At 50.0% G+C, this 22,993-nt stretch overlaps 1 protein-coding gene across 5 annotated transcripts in view; it reads right to left on the bottom strand.

Annotated features, from left to right (window-relative positions):
• ACOT7 (acyl-CoA thioesterase 7) overlaps positions 1-22,993 on the bottom strand; it is a 108,764-nt gene that overhangs the window by 21,158 nt on the left and 64,613 nt on the right. For all 5 annotated transcript variants that reach the window (XM_077151487.1, XM_077151484.1, XM_077151483.1 and 2 more), the window contains exon 7: positions 10,715-10,831. In XM_077151487.1, coding sequence (XP_077007602.1) covers positions 10,715-10,831 — 117 coding nt within the window. The remainder of the gene's footprint in view (positions 1-10,714; positions 10,832-22,993) is intronic.

Below are 22,993 nucleotides of genomic sequence, written 5' to 3'. Positions count from 1 at the left end.
GGACACCAGCTTGTGTCATCAAAGGTGCTGGGGTCCCACTGCTTGGCTGGAGGAGTGTGGGTGCCCTGGGGCCTCAGGGTGTCCTGGTGGGGAACTCAGGTGTTCACGGCAAGCCCTTCCCAAGCATCCACCAGGCCCAGTACATGGCACCTGGACCAGGCACGCCCGAGCAAAGCCAGACACTTGGGGCCTAGGTCCTCAAGGTTCAGTCTAGAGACCAGCACGGCCCGGTGGCGAGTTCTACAACACGGCCATGGCTTCTATTTCTGCACTGCCCAATACAGATGCTGCACGTGGCTGCTGAGCATTTGAAATGTGGCTGGTGCAGCAAAGGACTGAGTTTTTAATTTAATTTAATTTACATCAGTTTACATTCAAGTAGTGACATGTGGCCAGTGGCCGTTGTACCGGGCAGCACAGACAGACGCCTACAGCTTGGCAGGAGAAGACGACAACTTAGAAGGCGGGGAGCTGCTGGCGGTGGGGCCGGAGGCAGTGGACTGTGTCTAAATTCAACACGGTCAAGGGCCGCTGTGCTAAGGCTGATGAGAGAGAGAAACAGAACAGGGTGCTGTCCGATACGGGGCTTGACGCCACTAACGGGGGATGTTTTTGAGTGGCTTTTCAGGAAGCCAGAGGTCTCGCACACGAGTGTGGAGGGCATCCTGGAGAATGGCCATGGCCAGCGCAAGCATCCAAGGTGGGTGGCACTGCACGTGACAGCCAGGCTGGCGCTCCCTCCCCCACAGGGCCTGGCCCGCACCCCTCCCCCCCCGCCCCGTACCTCTGCCCTGCACTGCCACAGACCAGCTCAGTGGCTGTAGGCAGCGTCCTTAACTTCTCAGAACTGCAGGTTCCGGGTCAGAAAAGTGGGCATGATGACAGGGCCCGTCTGTCTCATTGGACTGGGCCCGGAGTCGTGGCGAGAACACTGGGCACAAGGTCAGGCTCTCGAGAGCATGTAACAGGCCTTGGGGACGGCTGCAGACCTCGATGGCAAATTGCAGCCAACTAGTTTGGTTTGGTTTGGTTCGTCCTGGTGGAGCCTGCATGGAGAGGCTGCATGAGGGCTGCCAGGCCCCCTGCCCAGTTCCCCCACGATGGGCGTCTCCCCAGTTTCAGCAGTGTGCCAGGGATTTGGAAAAGAAAACAGAATAATAAAAAATAGCTGTTACCAAGCTGGGGAGGTTGCCAAATGCTTCCAAGTTTAAGGACAGCCCAGCGCTTGAGCTCCAAAAAGAACCATGGCAGTGAACTCTCTTAAGGAAAGCGTGGAAACAGTGAACTAACTTTGGAATTTCTTACATAACACACCCCAAAACCTTTTCTAGAAATATGCCTCATTTTCCACTGTCATAGCCCTTAGTCTGGGAAGACTGGGTCTTCACAAGAAAATGTAACTTTAGCTTTTCTTACCAATGGCTCCCAAAACCATTAGGTCAGAGGCAGCGGGTTCTCCTCTTTAACTTATCCTAATGGTTACCTCGGCATATTAACATTTCAACTAAAATTAAAAAATCAGTTCTTGAGCGAGTTGTTGTAAAAAGGGAGTTCACATTTCTAGCTCCAGCTGCCTGCTCAGAGTGATGCCAGTGCTGCCGCCATAGGACATGCTTTGGGTTCCACGTGGCTTCCCGTGACCACTCTCGGCGTCCTCACCCCATGGCCAAAGAGTAGGTCAGAGGCGCAAAGAGTGCCCGTCGGAGCCGCTGTGCATGGGGCACCTATGCCAGTGGCTGGCACAGGGTGCGGAATATGCCCTTGCTGGGGGGAAAATCCTGGGGGGCAGGAGTCCTAAGGGCCACTTTCCATATTCTGATGCCCCTGAGGAAGGAGATGAGGCAAGGGCAATGACACCAAAACTGGACACGGTCCACTCATGGAGTAAACGCTCCTGCCCTTGGCTCAACTGCCTGCAGGACTCGGGTCGGGCTTTGCAGTCTTGTGCCTGAGTGCGGGACCTGCACCCTGGACGGGCAGCCTGTCACAGTGGACTCTGAATGCCAGGCGGAGGGGCTCAGGCGAGCAGAGAGGCACCAGACCAGACACAGAGAATGTGAGTGTGGTGGTGGGACACACCTACGAGACGGACACCTACGAGACAGACCCTCTGGGGCCTGGGTGGGCAGCAATGGGGGCTCTACAAGATTGTGGTGTGTGCGTAAGTACACGGAACCTTGAGTAGGGCATGAGATTTTGTAGGTTTGTCCAGAGTGATGCCTGGATAAATAAAAGTATTTGTAAAGTCCCCTTGGGGGAATGGTGAGAAGGTGGGAAAATTCAACTTCCCCATGTGGAGAATTCCTGATATTCTCACAAGCAGTGGGGACAACCAAAGCAGTAGGCTGAGCCCCCAATCTTGGGGTTTGTTCATATGAAATTTATCCCCACAAAGGATTTAAAATTAGGCCTAAGATCAATGGCTGAGAGATTCCAAACAGAATCGAGGGGTTATCCTGGAGGTTATTCTTACGCATTAAGTAGATATCACCTTTTTAGTTAAGATGTAATGGAGAGGCTGGAGGGAACTGCCTGAAAATGTAGAGCTGTGTTCCAGTAACCATGTTTCTTGAGGATGATTGAATAATGATATAGCTTTCACACTGTGACTGTGTGATTGTGAAAACCTTATGTCTGATGCTCCTTTTATCCACCTTGTCAAGAGACGAGTAGAACATATGGAATAAAAATAAATAATAGGGGGAACAAATGTTAAAATAAATTTAGTTTGAAATGCTAGTGATCAATGAAAGAGAGGGGTAAGGGGCATGGTATGTATAATCTTTTTTTTTCTGTTTTCATTTTATTTCTTTTTCTGTTGCCTTTTTTTTTTTTTTTATTTGCATGGGCAGGCACTGGGAAACGAACCCAGGTCTCCAGCGCAGCAGGCAAGAACTCTATCCGCTGAGCCACTGTGGCCCTCTGCTGTCTCTTTATTTCTTTTTCTGAATTGATGCAAATGTTCTAAGAAATGATGAATATGCAACTATGTGATGATATTGTGAATTACTGATCATATATGTAGAATGGAATGATCATATGTTAATGTTTTTGTTTGTTTGTTGTTAAATTTTTTTCTAATTAAAAAAAAAAAGTAGAGTAATTTTCTAATTAGGCCTAAGAGTCATCCCCAGAGAACCTCTTTTGTTGCTCAGATGTGGCTTCTCTCTCTCAGTCAACATGAAAAGCAAACTCACCACTCTCCCCCTCTCTACGTGGGACATGACTTCCCGGCAATGTGGGACAGACATCCTAGAATGAGCTGGGACTCAGCACCAAGGAATTGAGAAAACCTTCTCGACTAAAAGGGGAAAGAGAGAAATGAGACAAAATAAAGTGTCAATGGCTAAGAGATTTCAAACAGAGTCAAGAGGTTATCCTGGAGATCATTCTTATGCATTATACAGATATCACCTTTTTAGTTAAGGTATCATGGAGAGGCTGAAGGGAACTGCCTGAAAATGTAGAGTTGTATTCCAGTAGCTGTGTTTCTTGATGATGACTGTACATACAGCTTTTGCAATGTGATTGTGTGATTGTGAAAACCTTATGCCTGATGCTCCTTTTATCTACGGTATGGACAGATGAGTAAAACATATGGATTAAAAATAAATAAATAATAGGGGAAAAAATGTTAAAATAAATTTAGTAGATTGAAATGCTAGTAATCAACGAAAGAGAGTGATAAGGGGTATGGGAAAAAATAGGGGAAACAAAGGCTAAAATATATTGGGTAGATGGAAATACTAGCAGTAATGAGAGGGAGGGGAAAGGAGTACGGTACGTATGAGTTATTTTCTTTTTTCCTCTTTATTTCTTTTTCTGAATTGATGCAAATATTCTAAGAAATGATCGTGGTGATGAATATACAACTACGTGATAATATTGTGAGTTATTGATTATATACCAAGAATGGAATGATCGTATGGTAAGAATGTAGGTGTCTGTATGCTGCTATGTTTAAAAAAATTTTTTTAATTAAAAAAAAAAGATCTTGGTGTGTGAGCAGCACTCTGACCCCTTGCCAGAGAGTCAGGGTCCAGCGAAGGTCACCAACCCTTCAGCAGGGATTTGTGTGGTGTTTATGGCCCCCAAAAAATGTGGGTGGGGGGATCCCTCCTGTTGCAGCACACACCGTTCAAGGCTGAAACTCCAAGTACAATTCGGACTTTTTGGAGCAGGAGTTTAGACGACACAACTTCCTGACAGATGCCGCACCTGAAATGGCAAGGCCATGGCCAGTGGCTGGGCGTTTGGCAGAGAACAACCAAAGGACCTGTCTACCAAGAAGGCAGTTTCATGAGGGGCTGAGCAGAGATTCAGCAAAGCACATCTGGTCCTTAATCTGAGCAAACAAGTCAGTTTTCTAATAAAATATGCTGCAACAGGGAAGGCAGGAAGTCCTCTCCCAACTGCCAGGTTACTATCTGGGGAGGACAGAATCGAGCTGTCCCCCAGTGCCTGGAAGCACAGAGCATGTCACCCTCTGAAGCAAAAGGACTGTGCATTTATGATTCATGAGGCTCCTGAGATGGGTGGGCCCAGAGCAAATGCGAAGGTCCTTCTAAGAGGAGGCAGGAGGTTCAGAGCCAGAGAAGGAGGTGGGGCAATAGAAACAGGGGTCAGAGCAAGGAACCCTGAGCCAGGGATGCAGCTGTCCTCCAACAGCTGGAAAAGGTGAGGGAGGGATTCGCCCCTGGAGATCTTAAATTCCTGACCTCCAGGACTGTGAGAGAATAAATCTGTGTTGTTTCAAGTCACTAAGATTGTGATCACTCATTACAGCGGCCAGGAGAAGCTCATACACAGACAGCACATGTGATGCACAATGTGTCTTAATTTCCAGGCTGTTTCCTGACTGTGGTAGGTCAGCCTTTGGGGGTGGGTCCCTCTTCCAGGAGAATCAGTGGCCATCTGGGGTTGCTCATGTGTGATACTGGCAGAAGGAGATCAGGGAGTAGAGCTGAGAATCCAAAGATAAATCTCCACATCTGTGGCCAGTTGATTTTCAGCAAGGGTGCCAAGTCCACTCAACAGGGAAAAAGTAGTTTCTTTAACAAATAATGCTGTTATTGACAATTAGCAATCCACATGGAAAAGAATGGAGGTGGTCCCTTACCTTTTATCATATACACAAATTAATTCAAAGACCTATAAATATAGGAGCTAATACTACAAAACTCTGACACGAAAACATAGGGAAATATCTTCAAGACCTTGAAGTAGGCAAGGAATTTTTAGATTTTGCACCAGAAACGTAAGCAATGAAAGAAAAAATAGGTAAAATGAACGTCATCGAAATGAAAAACTTTGTGCAAACAACATTATCAAGAAAGTAAAAAGAAAGCTTACAGAATAGGAGAAAATAATTGCAAATATACATTTAATAAACGTTTAATATCCGAATTTATAAAGAACTCCTACAACTAACCACAAAAAGACAAACAATCTAAGTAAAAAATGGGTCAAGGATTTGAAAGACCTTTCTCCAAATAAGATATTCAAATGGACTATAAGTATATATAAAGATGCTCAATATTTTTAGTCTTTAGAGAAATGCAAATTAAAAGTAGTGAGATACTACTTCACACCCAATTGGATGGCTATTTAAAAAAAAAACTGAAAATAACAAGTGTTGGTGAGGATGCTGAGAAACAGGAACCCTTGTATATGACTGGTGGGAGTTTAAGACGGTGCAGCCTCTATGGCAAACATTTGGTGATTCTCAGAAAGCCTGGCAATTCCATCCTTAGGTATATATCTAATTGAAAGCAGGACTGCAGACAGATACAATGTTCACTGAGGCACTATTCACAACAGATGAATAAAGCGTGTTTCTCCAAACAATGGAATATTATTCAGCCACGGAAAGGGGTGTAGTGCTAGCACCTGCTACAATATGGATGAAACATGAAGACATCACAGTGAGTGAAATAAACCAGAGACAAAAGGACAAATATTGTATGATTTCTCTTATATGAGAAACTTAGAATATAGAAATTCATAAAGACAGAAAGCAGAACAGTGGTTCCCAGGGGTAGGAGGGGAGAGTTATTGCTATATGAGCATGAATTTTGGTTTGGGATGATGAAAATAGTCTGAAAGTAGTCATGAAAATTACAGAGTATTGTCAGTATACTTAATATGGAAAAACAGTCTAGCTAAAATTATTTTTATGCTATGCATATTTTGCCACAATTAAAAACAAATTTTTTATTAGGCGGCAAGGAAGATGACCCCCGGGATGAGCCTGGCCCTGGCACCGTGGGATCAACAATGCCATCCTGACCAAAAGGGGGGAAAGTGTGACAAAGTGTGACCCTGGAAGTCACTCTTATGCAAGCTTCAGTTAGACACTGAGACCTACCATAACTTGCCAAACCCCAATCATAACCATTCCTGCAATCCTAAAGAACACCTAGAGCAATATAGAAGATTCTACTACAACCTCCAGATGGGTCCCTGGACCAGATAAGTCCTGTAATGCAGAGAGGTCAACCCTTCCAGATCATCAACTAGTTTCATCTCCCTACCCCATATTATCAATAGCCCCTTCCAACCTGAAAAAGTTAGAATGGGCATAGCCCAAATACCCCTAAAGAGTGGGGAAAAGGTGAAAGGCGATGGTGGAGTTATACAGAGAAGGTCAGGTTTAACAAATGAGTATAAGTGCTGAATCAGTATACTGATGTTTATTTTAGCCTCCAGTACCTTAGAGCAGCTAGAAATAAAAACCTAAAACTGTGGAATTGTAACCCATACCAAACTATGAAATCTGTTCTACAACTGATTGTTGTGATGTGCTTTGAAATTTATTGCTTTTATGTATATATGTTATTTAAAGAGAAGGAGGAGTATAACAGAGAGGATAGGATTTAACAAATGACTGCTGAATCACTATACTGGTATTTCTGTTGGTCTCCAGTGTCTTGGAGCAGCTAGAAGAGAAAATGAAACATCATGGAATTGTAGCCCATACCAAACTTTAAACTCTGTTTCTGTTCTATAACTACTTATCAAAATGTACTTGGGAATGTATTGCTTTTTTGTACATATATTTCACAATAAAAGAAAATAAATGATTTTTTTTTAAATAGTCTGTATGCTGATTAAATGTTGCCCTCTACTTAAAACGATTTAATGTTATTTCCACCAAAAATAAACAGCAACTCCTCGGTCTCTGCAATTGTGTAATCTTGTCACTGGCTAAAAATCTGCATCTTAGAGAGTGGAGAAGGGTTTCATGTTCCTTCTCCTTTTTTTTTTTTTAAAATTTTTTTTAATTGTAAACTATAACTATATGCCAAAAAAGCTGTAAATTTCAAAGTACAGTATAACAAGTAGTTATACAACAAATGTCAATGTATGGTATGGGTTACCATTTCACTATTTCAGGTGTTTCTTTCTAGCTGCCCTCAGACGCTGGAGACTAAAAAGAAATATCAATATAGTGACTCAGCAGTCATACTCATTCGTTAAGTCCTACCTTCTCTGTTATACCTCCTCCTTCTCCCTTGATGCTTCTCCCACTTGCTCGTTCTCCTTTTGGGGACTGCCCCAGCGCCAGCCTGCACCCGCAGCCCCCAGCCTACACTCACGGCCCCCAGCCTGCACTCGCAGCCCCCAGCCTGCACCCGCGGCCCCCAGCCTACACCCGCGGACCCCAGCCTAGACCATGGCCCCCAGCCTGCACCCGCAGCCCCCAGCTTGAACCGTGGCCCCCAGCCTGCACCCGCAGCCCCCAGCCTACACCCGCGGCTCCCAGCCTACACCCGCGGCTCCCAGCCTACACCCGCACCCCCAGCTGCACCCGCGGCCCCCAGCCTGCACCCGCGGACCCCAGCCTGCACCATGGCCCCCAGCCTGCACTCGCAGCCCCCAGCCTGCACCCGCAGCCCCCAGCCTACACCCGCGGCCCCCAGCCTACACCCGCGGCCCCCAGCCTGCACCCGCAGCCCCCAGCTTGAACCGTGGCCCCCAGCCTGCACCCGCAGCCCCCAGCCTACACCCGCGGCTCCCAGCCTACACCCGCACCCCCAGCTGCACCCGCAGCCCCCAGCCTGCACCCGCGGACCCCAGCCTGCACCATGGCCCCCAGCCTACACTCGCAGCCCCCAGCCTGCACCCGCAGCCCCCAGCCTACACCCGCGGCCCCCAGCCTACACCCGCGACCCCCAGCCTGCACCCGCAGCCCCCAGCCTACACCCGCAGCCCCCAGCCTGCACCCGCGGACCCCAGCCTGCACCATGGCCCCCAGCCTGCACCTGCAGTCCCCAGTCTACACCCGCAGCCCCCAGCCTGCACCCACAGCCCCCAGCCTGCACCCGCAGCCTCCAGCCTACACCTGCGGCCTCCAGCCTGCACCCGCAGCCCCCAGCCTGCACCCGCGGCCCCCAGCCTGCACCCGCGGCTCCCACCCTGCACCCACAGCCCCTAGTCTGTACCTGCCGCCCACCCCGTCTGCACCCACGGCCCCCAGCCTGCACCAGCCACCCTCAGCCCAGCAGGCCAGAGGCCCTGGATTTCACTACAGGAAAGCTGTTCACAGAGCTGGGCAGGGGGGCGCTCCCTGCTCCTGGTGGCCCTTCTGACAGCCGGGAGTGGTTTGGGGCTCCCAGCACAGCCCCCTTCCTGCAGCCTCGGAACCACTGGTTTCTCAAATAAGGAAAGGGCACACGTCCAGATGGGAAAAGGGTGTGTCAAGAGGAGTGGGAGAAGGCTTTAACCAACTTCCTAAGCCCATGCTGGCAAACACAAAGATGTAGGAGAGAAAGTGTCCTGACGTGACCAAACCTCTGCCCTGGTGCCCACACCTGCCAAAGCGTGTGGAGCTGGGCCCTGGGTCTGGGTCCCCCCATAGCTCCCTGGCGTTCCGGGGAACAAGCCCACGCCGACCCTGTAATAGGTGTACCACCTCCCTCCAGGGCCAGAGGGACTGGCCCTCCCCGAGCCGGTCCCCCTTTCCATTACAGCTGAACTGTGAAGTGAGAGGAAAGGACACTCAGCCAGGGGGCAGAGGCCGCGCCAAGGCCAGTCCACCACAAGCCATGGGGAGAGAGGCCCGTGGGTGCATAAGAGGCCCATGCAGAAGCCCACCAGGCACCACAACAGAGCAGCCGGGGCTCTCCCCCTCCTTCCATGGGGTGCTGCCAACCCCTCAAGGGCACGTGGTCAGGATGCAGGCCGGGGGCGCCCCTGCACCCCCATATGTGGCTGCCTTACCCCTCACTTCCCGTCAAGCGGCAAAGTGAGCTGGGCGGATGGCGCGAGGTCTGCAGCCGCCCTTCCCCTCGCGGCACTGCAGGCGCGACCTGACGATCCTGTTTGTGAAACCAGGGCAGCGCTGGCTTCAGGAGCCCCTGGGCACTGCACTGGGGACATGGCCCAGCAGGCTCTGAACACAGCGACGGCACAGAGAGAAGAAGTGAGCCCACGGCTTCTTCACACAACGTTCCCCAGAAAACAACAAGTAAGGTGTGACAGCCTCGAAGGGCCCCAGAGGACGTTTTCACAGAAGCAGGCCAGACTCCACAACTGTTATTCCAGTGTGGTTCCAAATTCCTTGATATACAAACACTACGTCACTGCTCCCAATGCCTCTCCATGGGCACACTCGAGGGACAATGGAGGGAGACTGGGGAGGGGTCTGGGGGCAGCTGGGGGAGGGAGGGGGCCTGGGGGGGCCTGAGGAAGTCCAGCAGGGACTGGCCTGGTTTAGGGGGAGGAACAAAACGGGATTCTTTCCTTCTGGAAGGATCTGCGCTGTGCCACACAATACGCAGAGCACATCTGTGCCCCAGGCCGGTGGAGGATACACCACAACCAGGCAAGACCCATTCACCTGGGGAAAATTCTAAAATGACATCAGCGCCTAGTGCATGCAGCAGTGTGGCAGACTGGGCTTCTCCTTACGAAAACAACCCTCCCAACCAAGGTCCTCCCAACTCGTTCTCAGCTACGGCGGGAAGGAGGTGAGGCCACACGGCCAAATGCAGGGCGTGCTCTGAGGCGCAGCAGCGGTAGAGAACCCCATGGCCCGACCAGCAGTGGCCTGTGGGGTCCACATAGGGCCACTTGGGTCTCGAGCGGCTACTGAGGCCTGGGCTGGGGTCACCTCCAATGGGCCTGGGGCAGCCTGAGGGGAGCTTGCGCTCTTCTCTCTACCTGCCCCACGACGTGGCGCTTCCAGCACAGACACTTCTGGGGGCTGCAGCCTTCCTCAGAGGAGGAAGCACGGATGGGAACCCCCAGGCCAGGTGGGGACTTGGCTTCCCACCAGCAGACACACTGCCCTGGCCTCACCTCCCGCATGGACCCACAACTGTGCCCATTCCTGAGGATGGGTTTCTGCCCGACGCTGACCAGCAATGCAGGCAGACAGGCGGCCGGGCCCTTGCGTTTTGCTCGCATCATAATGAGATGTACCTTCAGTGACATGTCGCAGAGGTAGACGTGGGGACACAGAGCTCTGGTCCTCGGGGGACCTGCTCTGAGAGGATGTGCTTTTCCGGCCTCAGTAGGGCAGAGGCCCCGGTCACTTCTGAGTTATGGACTTTACTGGGTTGAAGAACTCAATCAACATTCTCCAGCCTCATGGACCCACCAGCAGGGACAAGGCGTGACTGTGGCAGCCCCCAGGACACAGCAACTCTGGGGGCGAGGGGCCCGAGCAGCCCGCAGCTGACCTGAACTCCGCTCCCAAGAGCTCCGTTACCTTTTCTGATCTTGTCGTGAAAGTTAATGGCGTCCACGGAAGCAGTGACGATGTTGGTCTTGCAGTGGCGTGCGGCCACGATCCCAGCCACCTCATCCATGAGCTTCATGGTGACACCTGCACGGGAGAAGGTTAGACGTGGGGTGAGGGAAACCTATGTCACGTCCCAGAAGTGGTCATAAAAAAACAATTTCTTCCTGCTAAGCAAGTGCAAACTCTGCAGCCGAGAAATTAAGAGGCCTTTAGCCAGTGGTGGCGGTGGGAGTGAAGGACAGAGTGTGACTCATCTTTTAAACCTGACTTCCATGAGAGTTTCTGAAAATGACCACGGCTGATGCTCTAGCTGTTAACAATGACAGCTCCTTCTCTAACCTCTGCAGACAACTGATCGTGCCAGGGAGGTTTCATTACAAAGGCAGGCTCATCACTAGGATGGCTACAATTAAAAAGACAGACAGTAATGAGGGCTGATGAGGATGTGGAGAAACTGAAACCCTCACACGCGGCTGGCAGGGTGGAAAAATGGTGCACGTGTAAAACTTGTACACAGAAGTTCATGGCAGCATTCCTCCTAAAAGCCAGAAGGAAGAAACCCACATGTTCACCAATGGATGAACGGCTAAACAAAGTGTGGTCCACACACACAAAGGAATATTACTCAACCATAAAAAAGGAATAAAGTGCCGATTCAGGCCACCGCACATACAAGTCTTGAAAACATGGTGACTGACAGAAGCCGGTCCCAGAGGACCGTATGTTGAACGATTCCACCCACATGAAATATCCGGGATAGGTAAATCCACAGAGACAGAACCCGGACTGCAGTTGCTGGGGGCTTGAGGGGGGGGGACAGGGAAGGGTCTGCTGATGGGAAAGGGCCCCTTTTGGAGTGATAAAGCTGGTTTGGAACATGGACGTGGTCATTACACAACAATGTGAATGCACTAAGTGCCACTGAATGGCTCACTTTAAAAGTTTCATCTTTTTTTTTTTTAATTTAATTTATTTTGTATTATCAAACCAAAACAACATATAAACATGAACATTCTTAGCATACAACATTCCACGTATGGTGCACAATCAATGGCTCACAATATCATCACATAGTTGCATATTCATCACCATGATCATTTTTTAGAACATTTGCATCACTCCAGAAAAAGAAATAATAAAAAAAAGAAAAAACTCACACATACCACACCACTTATCCTTCCTCTCACTGACTACCAGTATTTCCATCTACTCAGTAGATTCTAACCTTAAAGGTTAATCTTATGTTATATGAATTTCATCTTAGTTTTTTAAAAAAAGTTAACCAAAGTGATGATTGAAATGAACAAACAAATACCAGGAGTCCTTTCTGTAATGGATCGGCGCCCTCACACAAACAGAGTGGAAGACAACACTTGAAAAGAACAAAAGAGACAGTGCGAGGGGACCTCCCCGATTAGAAGATACTTAGGAAACATATCACCCAGTGCAGTGTGGGGAGCCTTTTTTGGATCTGGATTCTAACGAATTCTAATTGAATTCTAACAATTCTAATTGAAAAAATAATATGAGCAACCAGGGAAATGTTAATGTGAACTAGTTATTTGATAATATTAAGGAATTATAAATTTTGAGGCAAGGATGTGATAATGTACTGTGGATGTTTCAAAAACAAATTCTGGATTTTCGTTTTAACTATTATTTCTTTCTCTGAAGTAATGAAAAGTTTCTAAAATTGATCATGGTGAAGAAGGCACAACCACGTGATGATACTGTGAGCCACTGAGTGTACATTTTGGGTGGATTGCATGGTGTCTGAATATATCTCAATAAATCTGCATTTAAAAATAAATAATGTACAGGCATGCAAGGGTAGTTCAGTGGTAGAATTCTCAGCTGCCGTGCAGGAGACCCGGGTTCAATTCCCGGTCCCAAATAAAGAAACCAACTAACCAACAAACAAAATTCAACAAATGGTGCTGCAATAACAGGATACTCACATGGAAAAAGAATGAAATGTGACCCTGCCATACAGCATACAAAAAATAATAATAATAAAAATAATAATGTAGACCATCCAAAAGCAAAGCAAAGCAAAATAAAGTCATTGCCTTTTCGGTCTACATAATGAAGTAGTTATGGGCAAAATGATAAGACACTGGGATTTGCCTCAAAATAATCCAGTGATAAGAAGTGAAACGACACTGGCCACACAAAACATTGGTGTTCTCGCTTTAAAAAAAAACTTTTTATGGACATGACTTAAGAGGAGATCCTATTAAATGCTGAGGTGGATGATGAGGAGGAGGTGATGCCCTAACAATCGGCTGGCACTTGCTGTTTAAAAAATGCTTTCAAAGCTATTGGTGTGTTTGTTTTGCTTGGCCTCGGCAGGAAGGTATTAGCAACCCTGCTCTCCAAAACACCAGCAAACTGTAAACTGAGCACAACGGCTCTTCTGCAGAAAAAAAACGAATCACAGACCCTGGGTTTTGTCCCCAGATGAAGGGTTGTGCACTACTCTGCAAGGAGTCTCTGTTGGGTAATTTATTCTCTGGAAGAAAATGTTCAATCGCTACTGCAGCCTTGCCTAAGCCGCCACAAGGCTCTCCTGGCCTTGGCAGCCATGCCAAATCTCAAGGCTGGGCACTCCAGATCCAAGGAGGTAAAAGCCAAAAGAGGAGATAGGTCATCAGTGTGCGTCCATATCAAGAACCTCCTTGGAGCAGGCAGTGGTCTCAGCTTCTGTGTTAACTGCACCTTGGTGAAACGAGGCTCCACAGGCTGGCATGGAACTCTACCTGGACACAAGTCCCAATGCCATACCTGGCTGTGACCTGCAGCAGGTAAAAGTTCCCCTGAGCCTGGGGTTTTGCATGTGGAGCAGAGGTGAGAACACCCTGCCCACAGACTGACTGCGAGGGTCAGACATCCCACTCAGGGATGGCAGCTGCAACCATGAGATATGGGCACTCAGTAAGCGACTGCTGAACTGAATATTAGACACGTGGGGATTTGGAGACAGAGTGAGGCGGGGAGGGAGAGCGGAAAAGGAAAGAGAAGGTGGCCAGGAGATCTGCTGGGCAGGACCATGAACACTGCACAGTGCCACCAGCATGGACCCAAGAGCAGCCTGGCTCCACCTTACCGGGTGCCAGGAACACAGGGCACCGAAGCAGGTCCTCGGACACAAGATGAGTGTCCGACTGGGCCACGGTCCTGGTATGGGCGTGTGTTTCAGGAGCTCAGCAGAGTGGGTGGGAGAGAGGCTGATGGGGCTCACGAAGGCACTGGGCTGTCCTAGCGGCTGCCCAGGCAGCCTGAGCAGCAGACGGAGTCACTGCAAGTTGGTGGTTTGGAATTTGGGAGGCATTCTCCCAGGGACTCAATTTGAAGACAATAAGCAAAATTCCATGAGAGGCCCACAAAAGCTCATTTGATCCGTGATGTAGTGTGGAAACAGGACCACGCTTGCCATAGAAACAGCCGGGACGGGGATCACTTACAAGGATACAATGCCAATTCAGAATCCAGAAGACACGTTTCAGAAAAACGGCTGAATGCAAGAATGACGACGAGACAGATGGGATTCCAGCAAAAACTATGGAGGGGACTTTGAGGGCAGCTTCAACTACAGTACTTCAGAAGTTTATGGCAGAATCTGCACTATGTGTAGCTTTCCTCTTTTCAGGTAGAGACATGCCACCAGAAACTTAGCCATCACCACTGTCTGGAGAACAGAGAGTGAGACAAACAGGATTTTACAAGGGAAAGTGAAGAAAGAAGGACACAGAAGCCTGGTATTTCAGTTTGCTAATGCTACTGGGATGCACTATACCAGAAATGGACTGGCTTCTACAAAGGGGATTTATTAGATTACAAATTTCCAGTTCTAAGGCCGTGAAAATGTCCAAATCAAGAAATCAATAAGATGATATCTGGACTCTAAAGAAAGGCTGCTGACATCTGGGACACCTCTATCAGCTGGGAAGGCACGGGGCTGGCATCTGCTGGTCTCTTGTTCCTGGTTAGTCACTTTAGCTTCTGACTAAGGTGCCAGCCTTGCAGCCTGAGTGAGTCCATGCCACGTCCTCGGAAGAGTGTCTGCCGTGGGTGCTCCGTGAGTCCAGCTGCTGTCCATTCTCTGGTCCACTGCCCCCAGCAGCCTCTTCACTTCTCCACATTTTCTCCTGGGACATTTTCTGTCTCCAAGCATCTGTGCTTTCTTCAAAATGTCTCCCTCTTAGAGGACCTCAGCAGGTGGATTAAGACCCATCTTGAATGGGTGGGGCCACATCTCCATGGGAACAACTTGATCAAAAGATCCCACCCACAATAGCCCTGCCCCCACGGGATTGCATTAAAAGAACAGGCTTTTCTGGGGTACACAACAACTCCAAACCAGCACAGCTGGCAATAGAAGACAGGAGAACAATGTGGAAGCACATGGGGAGAAGGTCCTCGCTGGGCGTTAGTCCTGTGAAGCAGTATGGATTGTCTCCATTTCTAGATCAGACGCGTGAGGCACAGACAGTGAGTGATGTGCCCAGAGTCACACGGCTCATCTGGTTTGGGGACTGGACGGCTGGCTGTATAGACACTGCCTCTTGACTCGGGTCCTGTGAGGCCGAAGCTCGTGGAGTGGGACTTAGAACTAACTGAAGACAGCCGAAGAGAGAGAGCACAAGATCATGGCAGTGGGGTGAGGGTGGGGGCAGTAGAAAGCAGTGGGAGGGACGGGTCATGGGCCCAGAGCTCCCGTGCTGGCCACCAGGTGGTGTCATCAACTCAGGGTGGGGAAGGAGGGCAGGCAGTGGCAAAGGGAGAAAGAGTTCGTATTGGAATTCACATACAGAACTTGGAAAGGATCCGGACTTGTTAAGAATGGAAGACATAATCACTTCCCTCAAACTGGAGTTTTGCACCATTTATCCAAAATGCAGGCTCGTGGGGACAGATTCCACAAGGAACTCCACTGTTACTAAAAATATCGCAAGCTCCAAAGCCCTCACCAGCCGAGGTGGGCGGTGAGGGAGAGACATGGAGCTGGGGGGTCTGCACACGCACGTGTGGACCCCACACCACGACCTCTTGGCCGTACTGCACCTTGTGTGACACAGACACCAGTGTGGGGCAGGGCCATGCCTCATGGGCCTGGTATCCCTGGACCTGTGCAGGGCTCAGGAAGTGGCCACTGAATGAATGAATGTCGACTAACAGGTCAAAGTCAACCCAAGAAAGTACCTCCAGCAGCAAGCTGTGGACCACCATATTAGGGCAATATTTTTGTTCAACAATTTCTCATGGCTGAGGTCAGAGAAGGCACCCACCAAATGGGCAGAAAGTGCACGCGAGGTGAGCGAGTCAAAGGTCGGACAACAAAATCAAGGTTCAAAGTTAGCTTGCTGTGGGGTGGGCCACAGTGGTTCAGCAGGGAGAGTTCTCGCCTGCCATGCCGGAGACCCTGGTTCGATTCCCAGTACCTGCCCATGCAAAAACAAAAATTAACTCACTGTGTGCATGGAGAGTGACATTTCAAGGGCTGGCCTCCCTCTGAATCCAACAAGCCGCAGGCAAACAAATGATCAGACTGTCCCCCAGGTACAGTGACAAGTACAGGTAAGTGGCACCCAGGTGGTGAAGAACCCACACACTGCCAGATGGGAGGTCCTGAAGGAACAGGGGGCCACCCCATCCCCAGCAGGTATCGGTGGCCCAGTGTGCCCACTGTGGTTGCTGTTGACTTTTGGGGAACTCATGGCAGGGTCCTTGGGTTACAGGCAGGTAGACTTTAGGGTTCATGAGACAGAAGAGCTTTCTGAGGAAAACAAATTGGACTTGCCCGGGGAAGACAGGCCTTGTTAGACCTTAGCCTGAGGCTCCTCCCACGCCCGAGAGGCTGCGTTTCCACAATGACACTTTCTAGTACTGCTACAGCGGACCTGGAGAAATACAAGGGGTAGCCACGGTCCTTAGGGGGCTTGTGAGCAAGCTGAGTCCTGGCAGCTACTGGGCGGGAAGGAATTGATAAATATAATAAAACAGGGACTGCAAGCCCTCCTTCCCCGTTCCCGGTGAGGACGTATCCCTGCTGGCATCCGGCACCGAGAATGGCTTGTGATCTGTTGCTGAGAGGAAATGACGAGGACCCATGGCCCATGTGGCAATAAGGCCATCAGTCAGCCAGGTAATTCCATTCCATCGTGATGTGTCAGTAAAGACTGCTCCCACCAAAGGCCCGTATCTACCACCGCAGACTCGATTCATTACAACCAACGCGCTTCCAGAGAAAGCGGAATTTTGTTCAAACAAACAAACAAAGCAAACGACTCTGCCTGATCAGTGACTGTGGTTTCTGCTCCTCCGGGAGGCCGCCAGCCCTCAACACCGGGAGAGCCCGTCTCCCCTTCACTTCCCTATACTTGAACTAAAAAAGAAGAATCTGAGTGCTCTAAAAAAAAAAAAATGCCTCTTTCCAGGTTTCTACTGATAAAGCCTCAACAGCTTCTTTGCATTTAGGTACAATAGGTGCTGCCAAGCAGAGGAAAATAACCTGGGTAAACTGCAGTCTTCCCTGTGCCGTTCTTATTATCTGAGACTCACAATTTAAAAGATGACAATAAAATTGCAGGATTTGCTGTCCTTGGATACTGCCTGCGTTTCAGGAATTATGAGAACGGGAACAAAACCAGACTAGCTCGGCCACTATGTATAGATAAACATTGGGTACCCGAGATATATATATATTTTTTTCTGAGATATTTTTGAGTGTAACATTTAACCGCTTATAGGTGGTTGTTTTAAACACTGACAACATGCTGACTGGCTTAAAAATAGATGCTTAATTTTATTTTTCGAGGGCTCGTCTGGCTGACTGGGCCCCGTTTCCCCCCCAAACCTGGATCAGCAGTGAACAGCACAGAGGCCTGCCTGCACTGTGGGTGGCGACTGGAGATGGCCCCGTTTCTATATTTAATCCCAGCTGATGGTGGGTGCCAGTCTACTATATTAAGAAAATGGTAGTAACTTCAGCTTATTTAGAACAGCCCCCCCTTGGGTGATTACCAGGGGGCACGAACACTAATTGAGGGAGCGCTTTGCCCAGCTGGTCCCAAAAGGCACCTGCAGGCTGTCTCTACAGACCGGGCCGAGGGCGGAGAGGCACTGATCCAGGTGAGTACAGAGGGTCACTACTGGCAATTAGTGCACAGTATAGTAACGACGGTGGGTTTCTAAAGATAACAGAAAAACGCCAGGGCAGAGCGGGTGCCCAAGAGGATGGCAGATCCTGGGGACACAGGGGAATGGCCGGGGCGGCCTGGTGGTATCTTACTGCCCACATCTAGAACCTGAAAAGGTCACAATTCAATTCATTTCCAGGTGTCTGGGAATAAGCGCTTTCCCTGCTTCGAACAGGCAGTGGAAAAAGTAGGGCAGATGTGTCCAGTGCCTGGCTGCAGCGGAGGCCCAGGCAAAGGGGGGGCAGCGACTGCACAGCACCTGCCCTCCCACTGTGGGGGGTGGGGGCACCGAAGCAAGGATGGACTGAAGTCACGTGCCCCAGCTGAGCAGGACTGCCCTGTGAGCCCCCAGTGCTCAAGAGGAAGCAAAGTTAATCAGTACAACGCCCAGCAACACAATCCTAAAGCACTCAGAGAGGAGGAAGCGCTCCTGCAGGCTGGCCAGGCACAACAAGCAAAGCGCCTGCATTTCTGGAACTGGCTCGGGGTCACATGGCTCAAGGCGGATGACAGCAAGGGCCAGTGGGAGCCCACAGTCACACGTGTCCCTGCTGAGGAGGACCCAGTGGGCAGCGAGAAGCAGGGTCCTTCGACCAGGTGGCCCCAAGTTCCACTTCCAACCCAGGAAGGGAGGGAGGTGCCACAGCTGGGTCAGCATTCAGGGTCAGAGCCAACCAGCCCCTCGCTTCCCACCTGCCCTGGAGAAGCTGCTCTGCAGCTCTCACTGCTGAGAAACAAGTTTCCAAAAATGACAATTCTTAGAAAGTGAAATCTGGGAGGAGTCACATTCAGCTTCTTATCGAAAACAGAAGCAGCGTCTGGGGCATCACTCCATAGCCCATGAGAGCCTAAGTTCCTCAAGGCAGGACACCACCTTCCTCGTCTCCGGGGAACACTGCCACGCACACTGCAGGCCCTCAAGTTAAACGAGGTCTGGCCCCTACTCTGCAGTTTTCAGCAAGTGTCAGGCCCTCCTGGAGGTCTGCAATACCCCCTGTCTACAGCCACCGGGAGGAAACCTCGTCCTGCACCTTGTCCCTGAGCTGGGCCTGCAGGGGCCACTGGGTGCTGTCTGCCCACCTGCCGGCCACCTGCCTCCCGAGCCCCCGGGACCCCTCCACCTGCTGACCCTTCCCTGGCCCCTTCCTTTAGGCCTGGGGACCACAGTAGTGGGTGCCCCTGGGCCCTGGGAATGGTTTCCCGCATCGGGAGTGGTCCCCAAGGCTCACATCAGAAGCCCGGCCCAGCACCTGTGTCCTGGCTGCCCTCCCGGGCCCGAGGCCTTCCGGCTGTCTCCCATATGCACTGAGCACACTCAGTGTTCACTGCATGAGGCCCTGCTCTGGGCACTGCGGGCAACAAATCCCACCCTTGAGTGCTTCCACTCTAGTGGGGAGTAGAGAGCTGATGGGAAGAAAACACCCAAGAAACAGAGGTAAGTGCTAGAGAAGAGTAAGCAGGGTTGGGGGGCCCAGGTGAATATTTGAAGGAAAGATCTCTCTTCTCCAGAGAGCAGCTATGAAGGCATCTGGGAGAAAACTCCAGGGAGGGGGAGAGCAGTCCAGGTAGGTGTGCAGTGGTCCAGGTAATAGAGGGGCAGCGAGCCAGGTAGGAGAGACAGAGGTCCAGGTAGAGGGACAGAGGTCCTGGTAGGGGAACAGTGGTCTCAGTAGGGGGACAATGGCCCAGGTAGAGGGATAGCAGTCCAGGTAGGGGGACAGAGGTCTAGGTAGGGGGACAGCAGTCCAGGTAGGGGGGTGAGCAATCCAGGTGGTGAGGAATGAGAAATGCATTACAGGCACATAAAAGGAAAAAGGAGAGGCCGCGTCTGCCCAGGGAGGAGACAGAATTGGGACCGGGCTTTGCCAGGTAGAGCTGGGCTACTGGAAATGGGCAGAGGTGGAGAGAAAAGCCAAGGGTCTGAGGCAGAGACTACAAGGTGCATTTGGCGGGGGGGCAGTAAAGAGAAGGGAGGCAGGGCCTGGGGCTGGGTGGAATCTGGAGGCTGGGGAGGGGGTGGCTGGGGAACAGCGGGGAGGCAACTGAGTGGGGAGGCAAGTGGGGTGAGCCCCCAGCTAGGACAGCACAGAGGAAGGCAGAGGAACAAGGTGGAGGGGAGCCCAGGACTCAGCAAGGGCGAGGGACAGGAAGGGAGGTGAGGCCAGAGGCTCAGCCCACACGGGAGGGGGGGGGCGGGGAGGAAGTACTGGAGACACAGGGAACAGGAGGGAGGGAGTCAGATGAAAGGATGCCGAGCCGGGTGCTCTCCCAGCCCTCCTCCCGTGGGTGCAGAGGCACTTCTCACTTTCCTTCTTAGGCAATCCAAGCTCAAGCGACACACTTTTCCCTGAGAACACCTCTAGCCTTGGCCCCCGGATTTCGAAAGGAAGCTTTCTCCTTTTCATTACTTCCTAGATTTCACTTTGGCTCTGATGAGGAGTTACTCAGAGAGTGTTTCCTCATTTCCAGGTGGTTAAATCCTTGTTGTGGATGGTCGGGGTTGACAGATCCCACTTTGGGTAATTTATAGTTAAAATTTACTTTGCGGTCAAGTATATACGACCCACTGGATATAAGAAGAAAGTATGTGTTCTTGATGGAGTAGGGCACTCTCTCTGCTTCTCTGTAATGACAAAACTTGTAAGTACATAAAATAAAATGTATAAAAATGACTACCCTTTATTAAGTACTTTCTCAGTGCTTTCCCTGTGTTTTCTCATGCAATCCCCTCCCCCCACAGAATCCCCTTTACAGAAAGGGAAACTGAGACTCAGGGAAGCTAAGTGACGGCTGCCTTAGCACACAATGCTGGGGCACCCTTTACACAACAGCTTCAGAAACTAAGAAATGGGGAACTGTGAGAAAGTGGAGATCCAGGGGCTGCTCTCCTGGGTAAAGCACCGTGGGCTGCCAGAGCTTGAAGACCTTTGGGGTGGGGGATAAAAGAGCCAGGTGCCCACCTGTCCTAACCTGCCAAGCCCAACCAGGACCATGCCAGCCAATCCTAAAGAACACCTGGGGCAATATACAAGATTCCACAAGGGTTCCAGGCACTACAGTCACTTTCCAGAAACTGACAACCTCCAGATGGGTCCCTGGCCCAGAGGAATCTTGAAACCTAGCCCAGCCTCTCCAGAACATCAAATAGTTTCATCTCCCGACCCCATATTAGTGACAGACTCTTCCAATATCAGTAATTTAAGAATTGCCATAGCCCAAAGAACCCCAAAGAGAGGTACAGAAAGATCAAAAGTGATGGTGGAATTATATATAGAAGATAGGACTTAACAAATGAATATGAATGCTAAATCACTAAATTGATATTTCTTTTAGTTTCCAGTATTTTAGAGCATCTAGAAGTAAAAACCTAAAATTGTGAAATTGTAACCCATGTCAAAGTCTGAACTACGTTCTACAACTAACTGTGGTGCTGTGCTTTGAAATTTATAGCTTTTTTGTATATATCTTACTCACTAAAAAAGAAGGAAAAATAAGTCAATTGTGATGATAATTTAAGCCCTCTAGCCTCCTATATTCTGGAACAGTTAGAAAGAAACATATGAGAGGATGGTATGGTAGCCCACGACAAAGTCTGGGATCTGTCCTGTAACCACTTTTTGAAGAGTACTTTGAAAACTATTGCTTTTTTATTTCTTTGCTTTGTGTATATGTTATACTACACAATAAAAAAAGATTAAAAAAAAAACAAAAAAAAACAGCCAGGTACCACACGGAGTGGTAGCTGGGGCTAGAGGGCTGGGTGAGGGCCCGAGAGAGAAGATGGAGTGAGGAAAGAGGAGAGGGCCAAGGACAGACGTGGGGGGCCGACCGCACTTACAGGCAAGGTGGGGGAATCAGGTGACCGGGGGCCCACCTGCAGGGCCTCACGCTTGGGGCAGGGCAGAATCACCGGGGAGCACAGCCAGATTCAGAAGCCTGGGTTTCCCTCCAGCTGGCTGCACTGCTTCTCCAGGGTGGGGCCAGCATCTGTGTCACCCCAGCTACTGTGACGCCCACTGGCAGGTGGAAACCACTGAGTCATACCGCGTGGTGTCATGTAGCGGGGGAAGAGGCAAACTCAAGGGTGTGGGTCAGTGGTGGCCAATGCTCTGGAGAGGTCAAGGGAAAGGGACCGTGAGGGTGGGGGTGGGGGTGGGGTGGCCGGAGTTGTCAGGACAAAGCACACCCTGGCAGCGGGATTCTGAGGCACCTGACTCAACAGCACCCCCCGGAGCACTCAGTAAAATGCAGATCTCCAGGTCCCACCCAGACCTGCTACTCAAACCCTACAGAAGGACTCAGGAACGTGTGTTCTCCACCAGCACCAAGACGACTTCCGAGATCAGACGAAACTCTGTTCATGCCTCGATAAATCCCAGAAGGATTTGAACAGTGAAAAGTATTTGCAAAGTCCCCTTGGGGGAATGGTGAGAAAGGGGGAAAATTCAACTTCCCAAAGTAGAGAATTCTTGATATTCTCGCAAGCAGTGGGGACAACCAAAGCAATAGGCTGAGCCCCCAATCTTGGGGGTTGTTCATATGATTTTAACTACTTAAAATTAGGCCTAAGAGTCACCCGCAAGAGAACCCCTTCTGTTGCTCAGATATGGCCTCTCTCCCTCAGCCAACACGACAAGCAAACTCACCGCACTTCCTCTCTCTAGGTGGGACATGACTCCCAGGGGTGTGGACCTTCCTGGCAATGTGGGACAGAAATCCTAGAATGAGCTGGGACTCAGCACCAAGTGTTTGAGAAAACCTTCTTGACCAAAAGGGGGAAGAGACAAATGAGACAAAATAAAATGTCAATGGCTGAGAGATTCCAGAATCGAAAGGTGATCCTGGAGGTTATTCTTTCGCATTATATAGATATCACCTTTTTAGTTAAGGCATAATGGAGAGGCTGGAGGGAACTGCCTGAAACTGTAGAGCTGTGTTCCAGTAGCCATGTTTCTTGAAGATGATTCTATGATATAGCTTTTGCAATGTAACTGTGTGATTGTGAAAACCTTGTGTCTGATGCTCCTTTTATCTACCTTATGGACAG

This window comes from Tamandua tetradactyla, chromosome 2 (genome assembly GCF_023851605.1).
Source record: "Tamandua tetradactyla isolate mTamTet1 chromosome 2, mTamTet1.pri, whole genome shotgun sequence".
Lineage (NCBI taxonomy): Eukaryota > Metazoa > Chordata > Mammalia > Pilosa > Myrmecophagidae > Tamandua > Tamandua tetradactyla.
The sequence above is the reverse complement of the archived record's forward strand: the minus strand, read 5'-3'. Positions and strand labels throughout refer to the sequence as shown.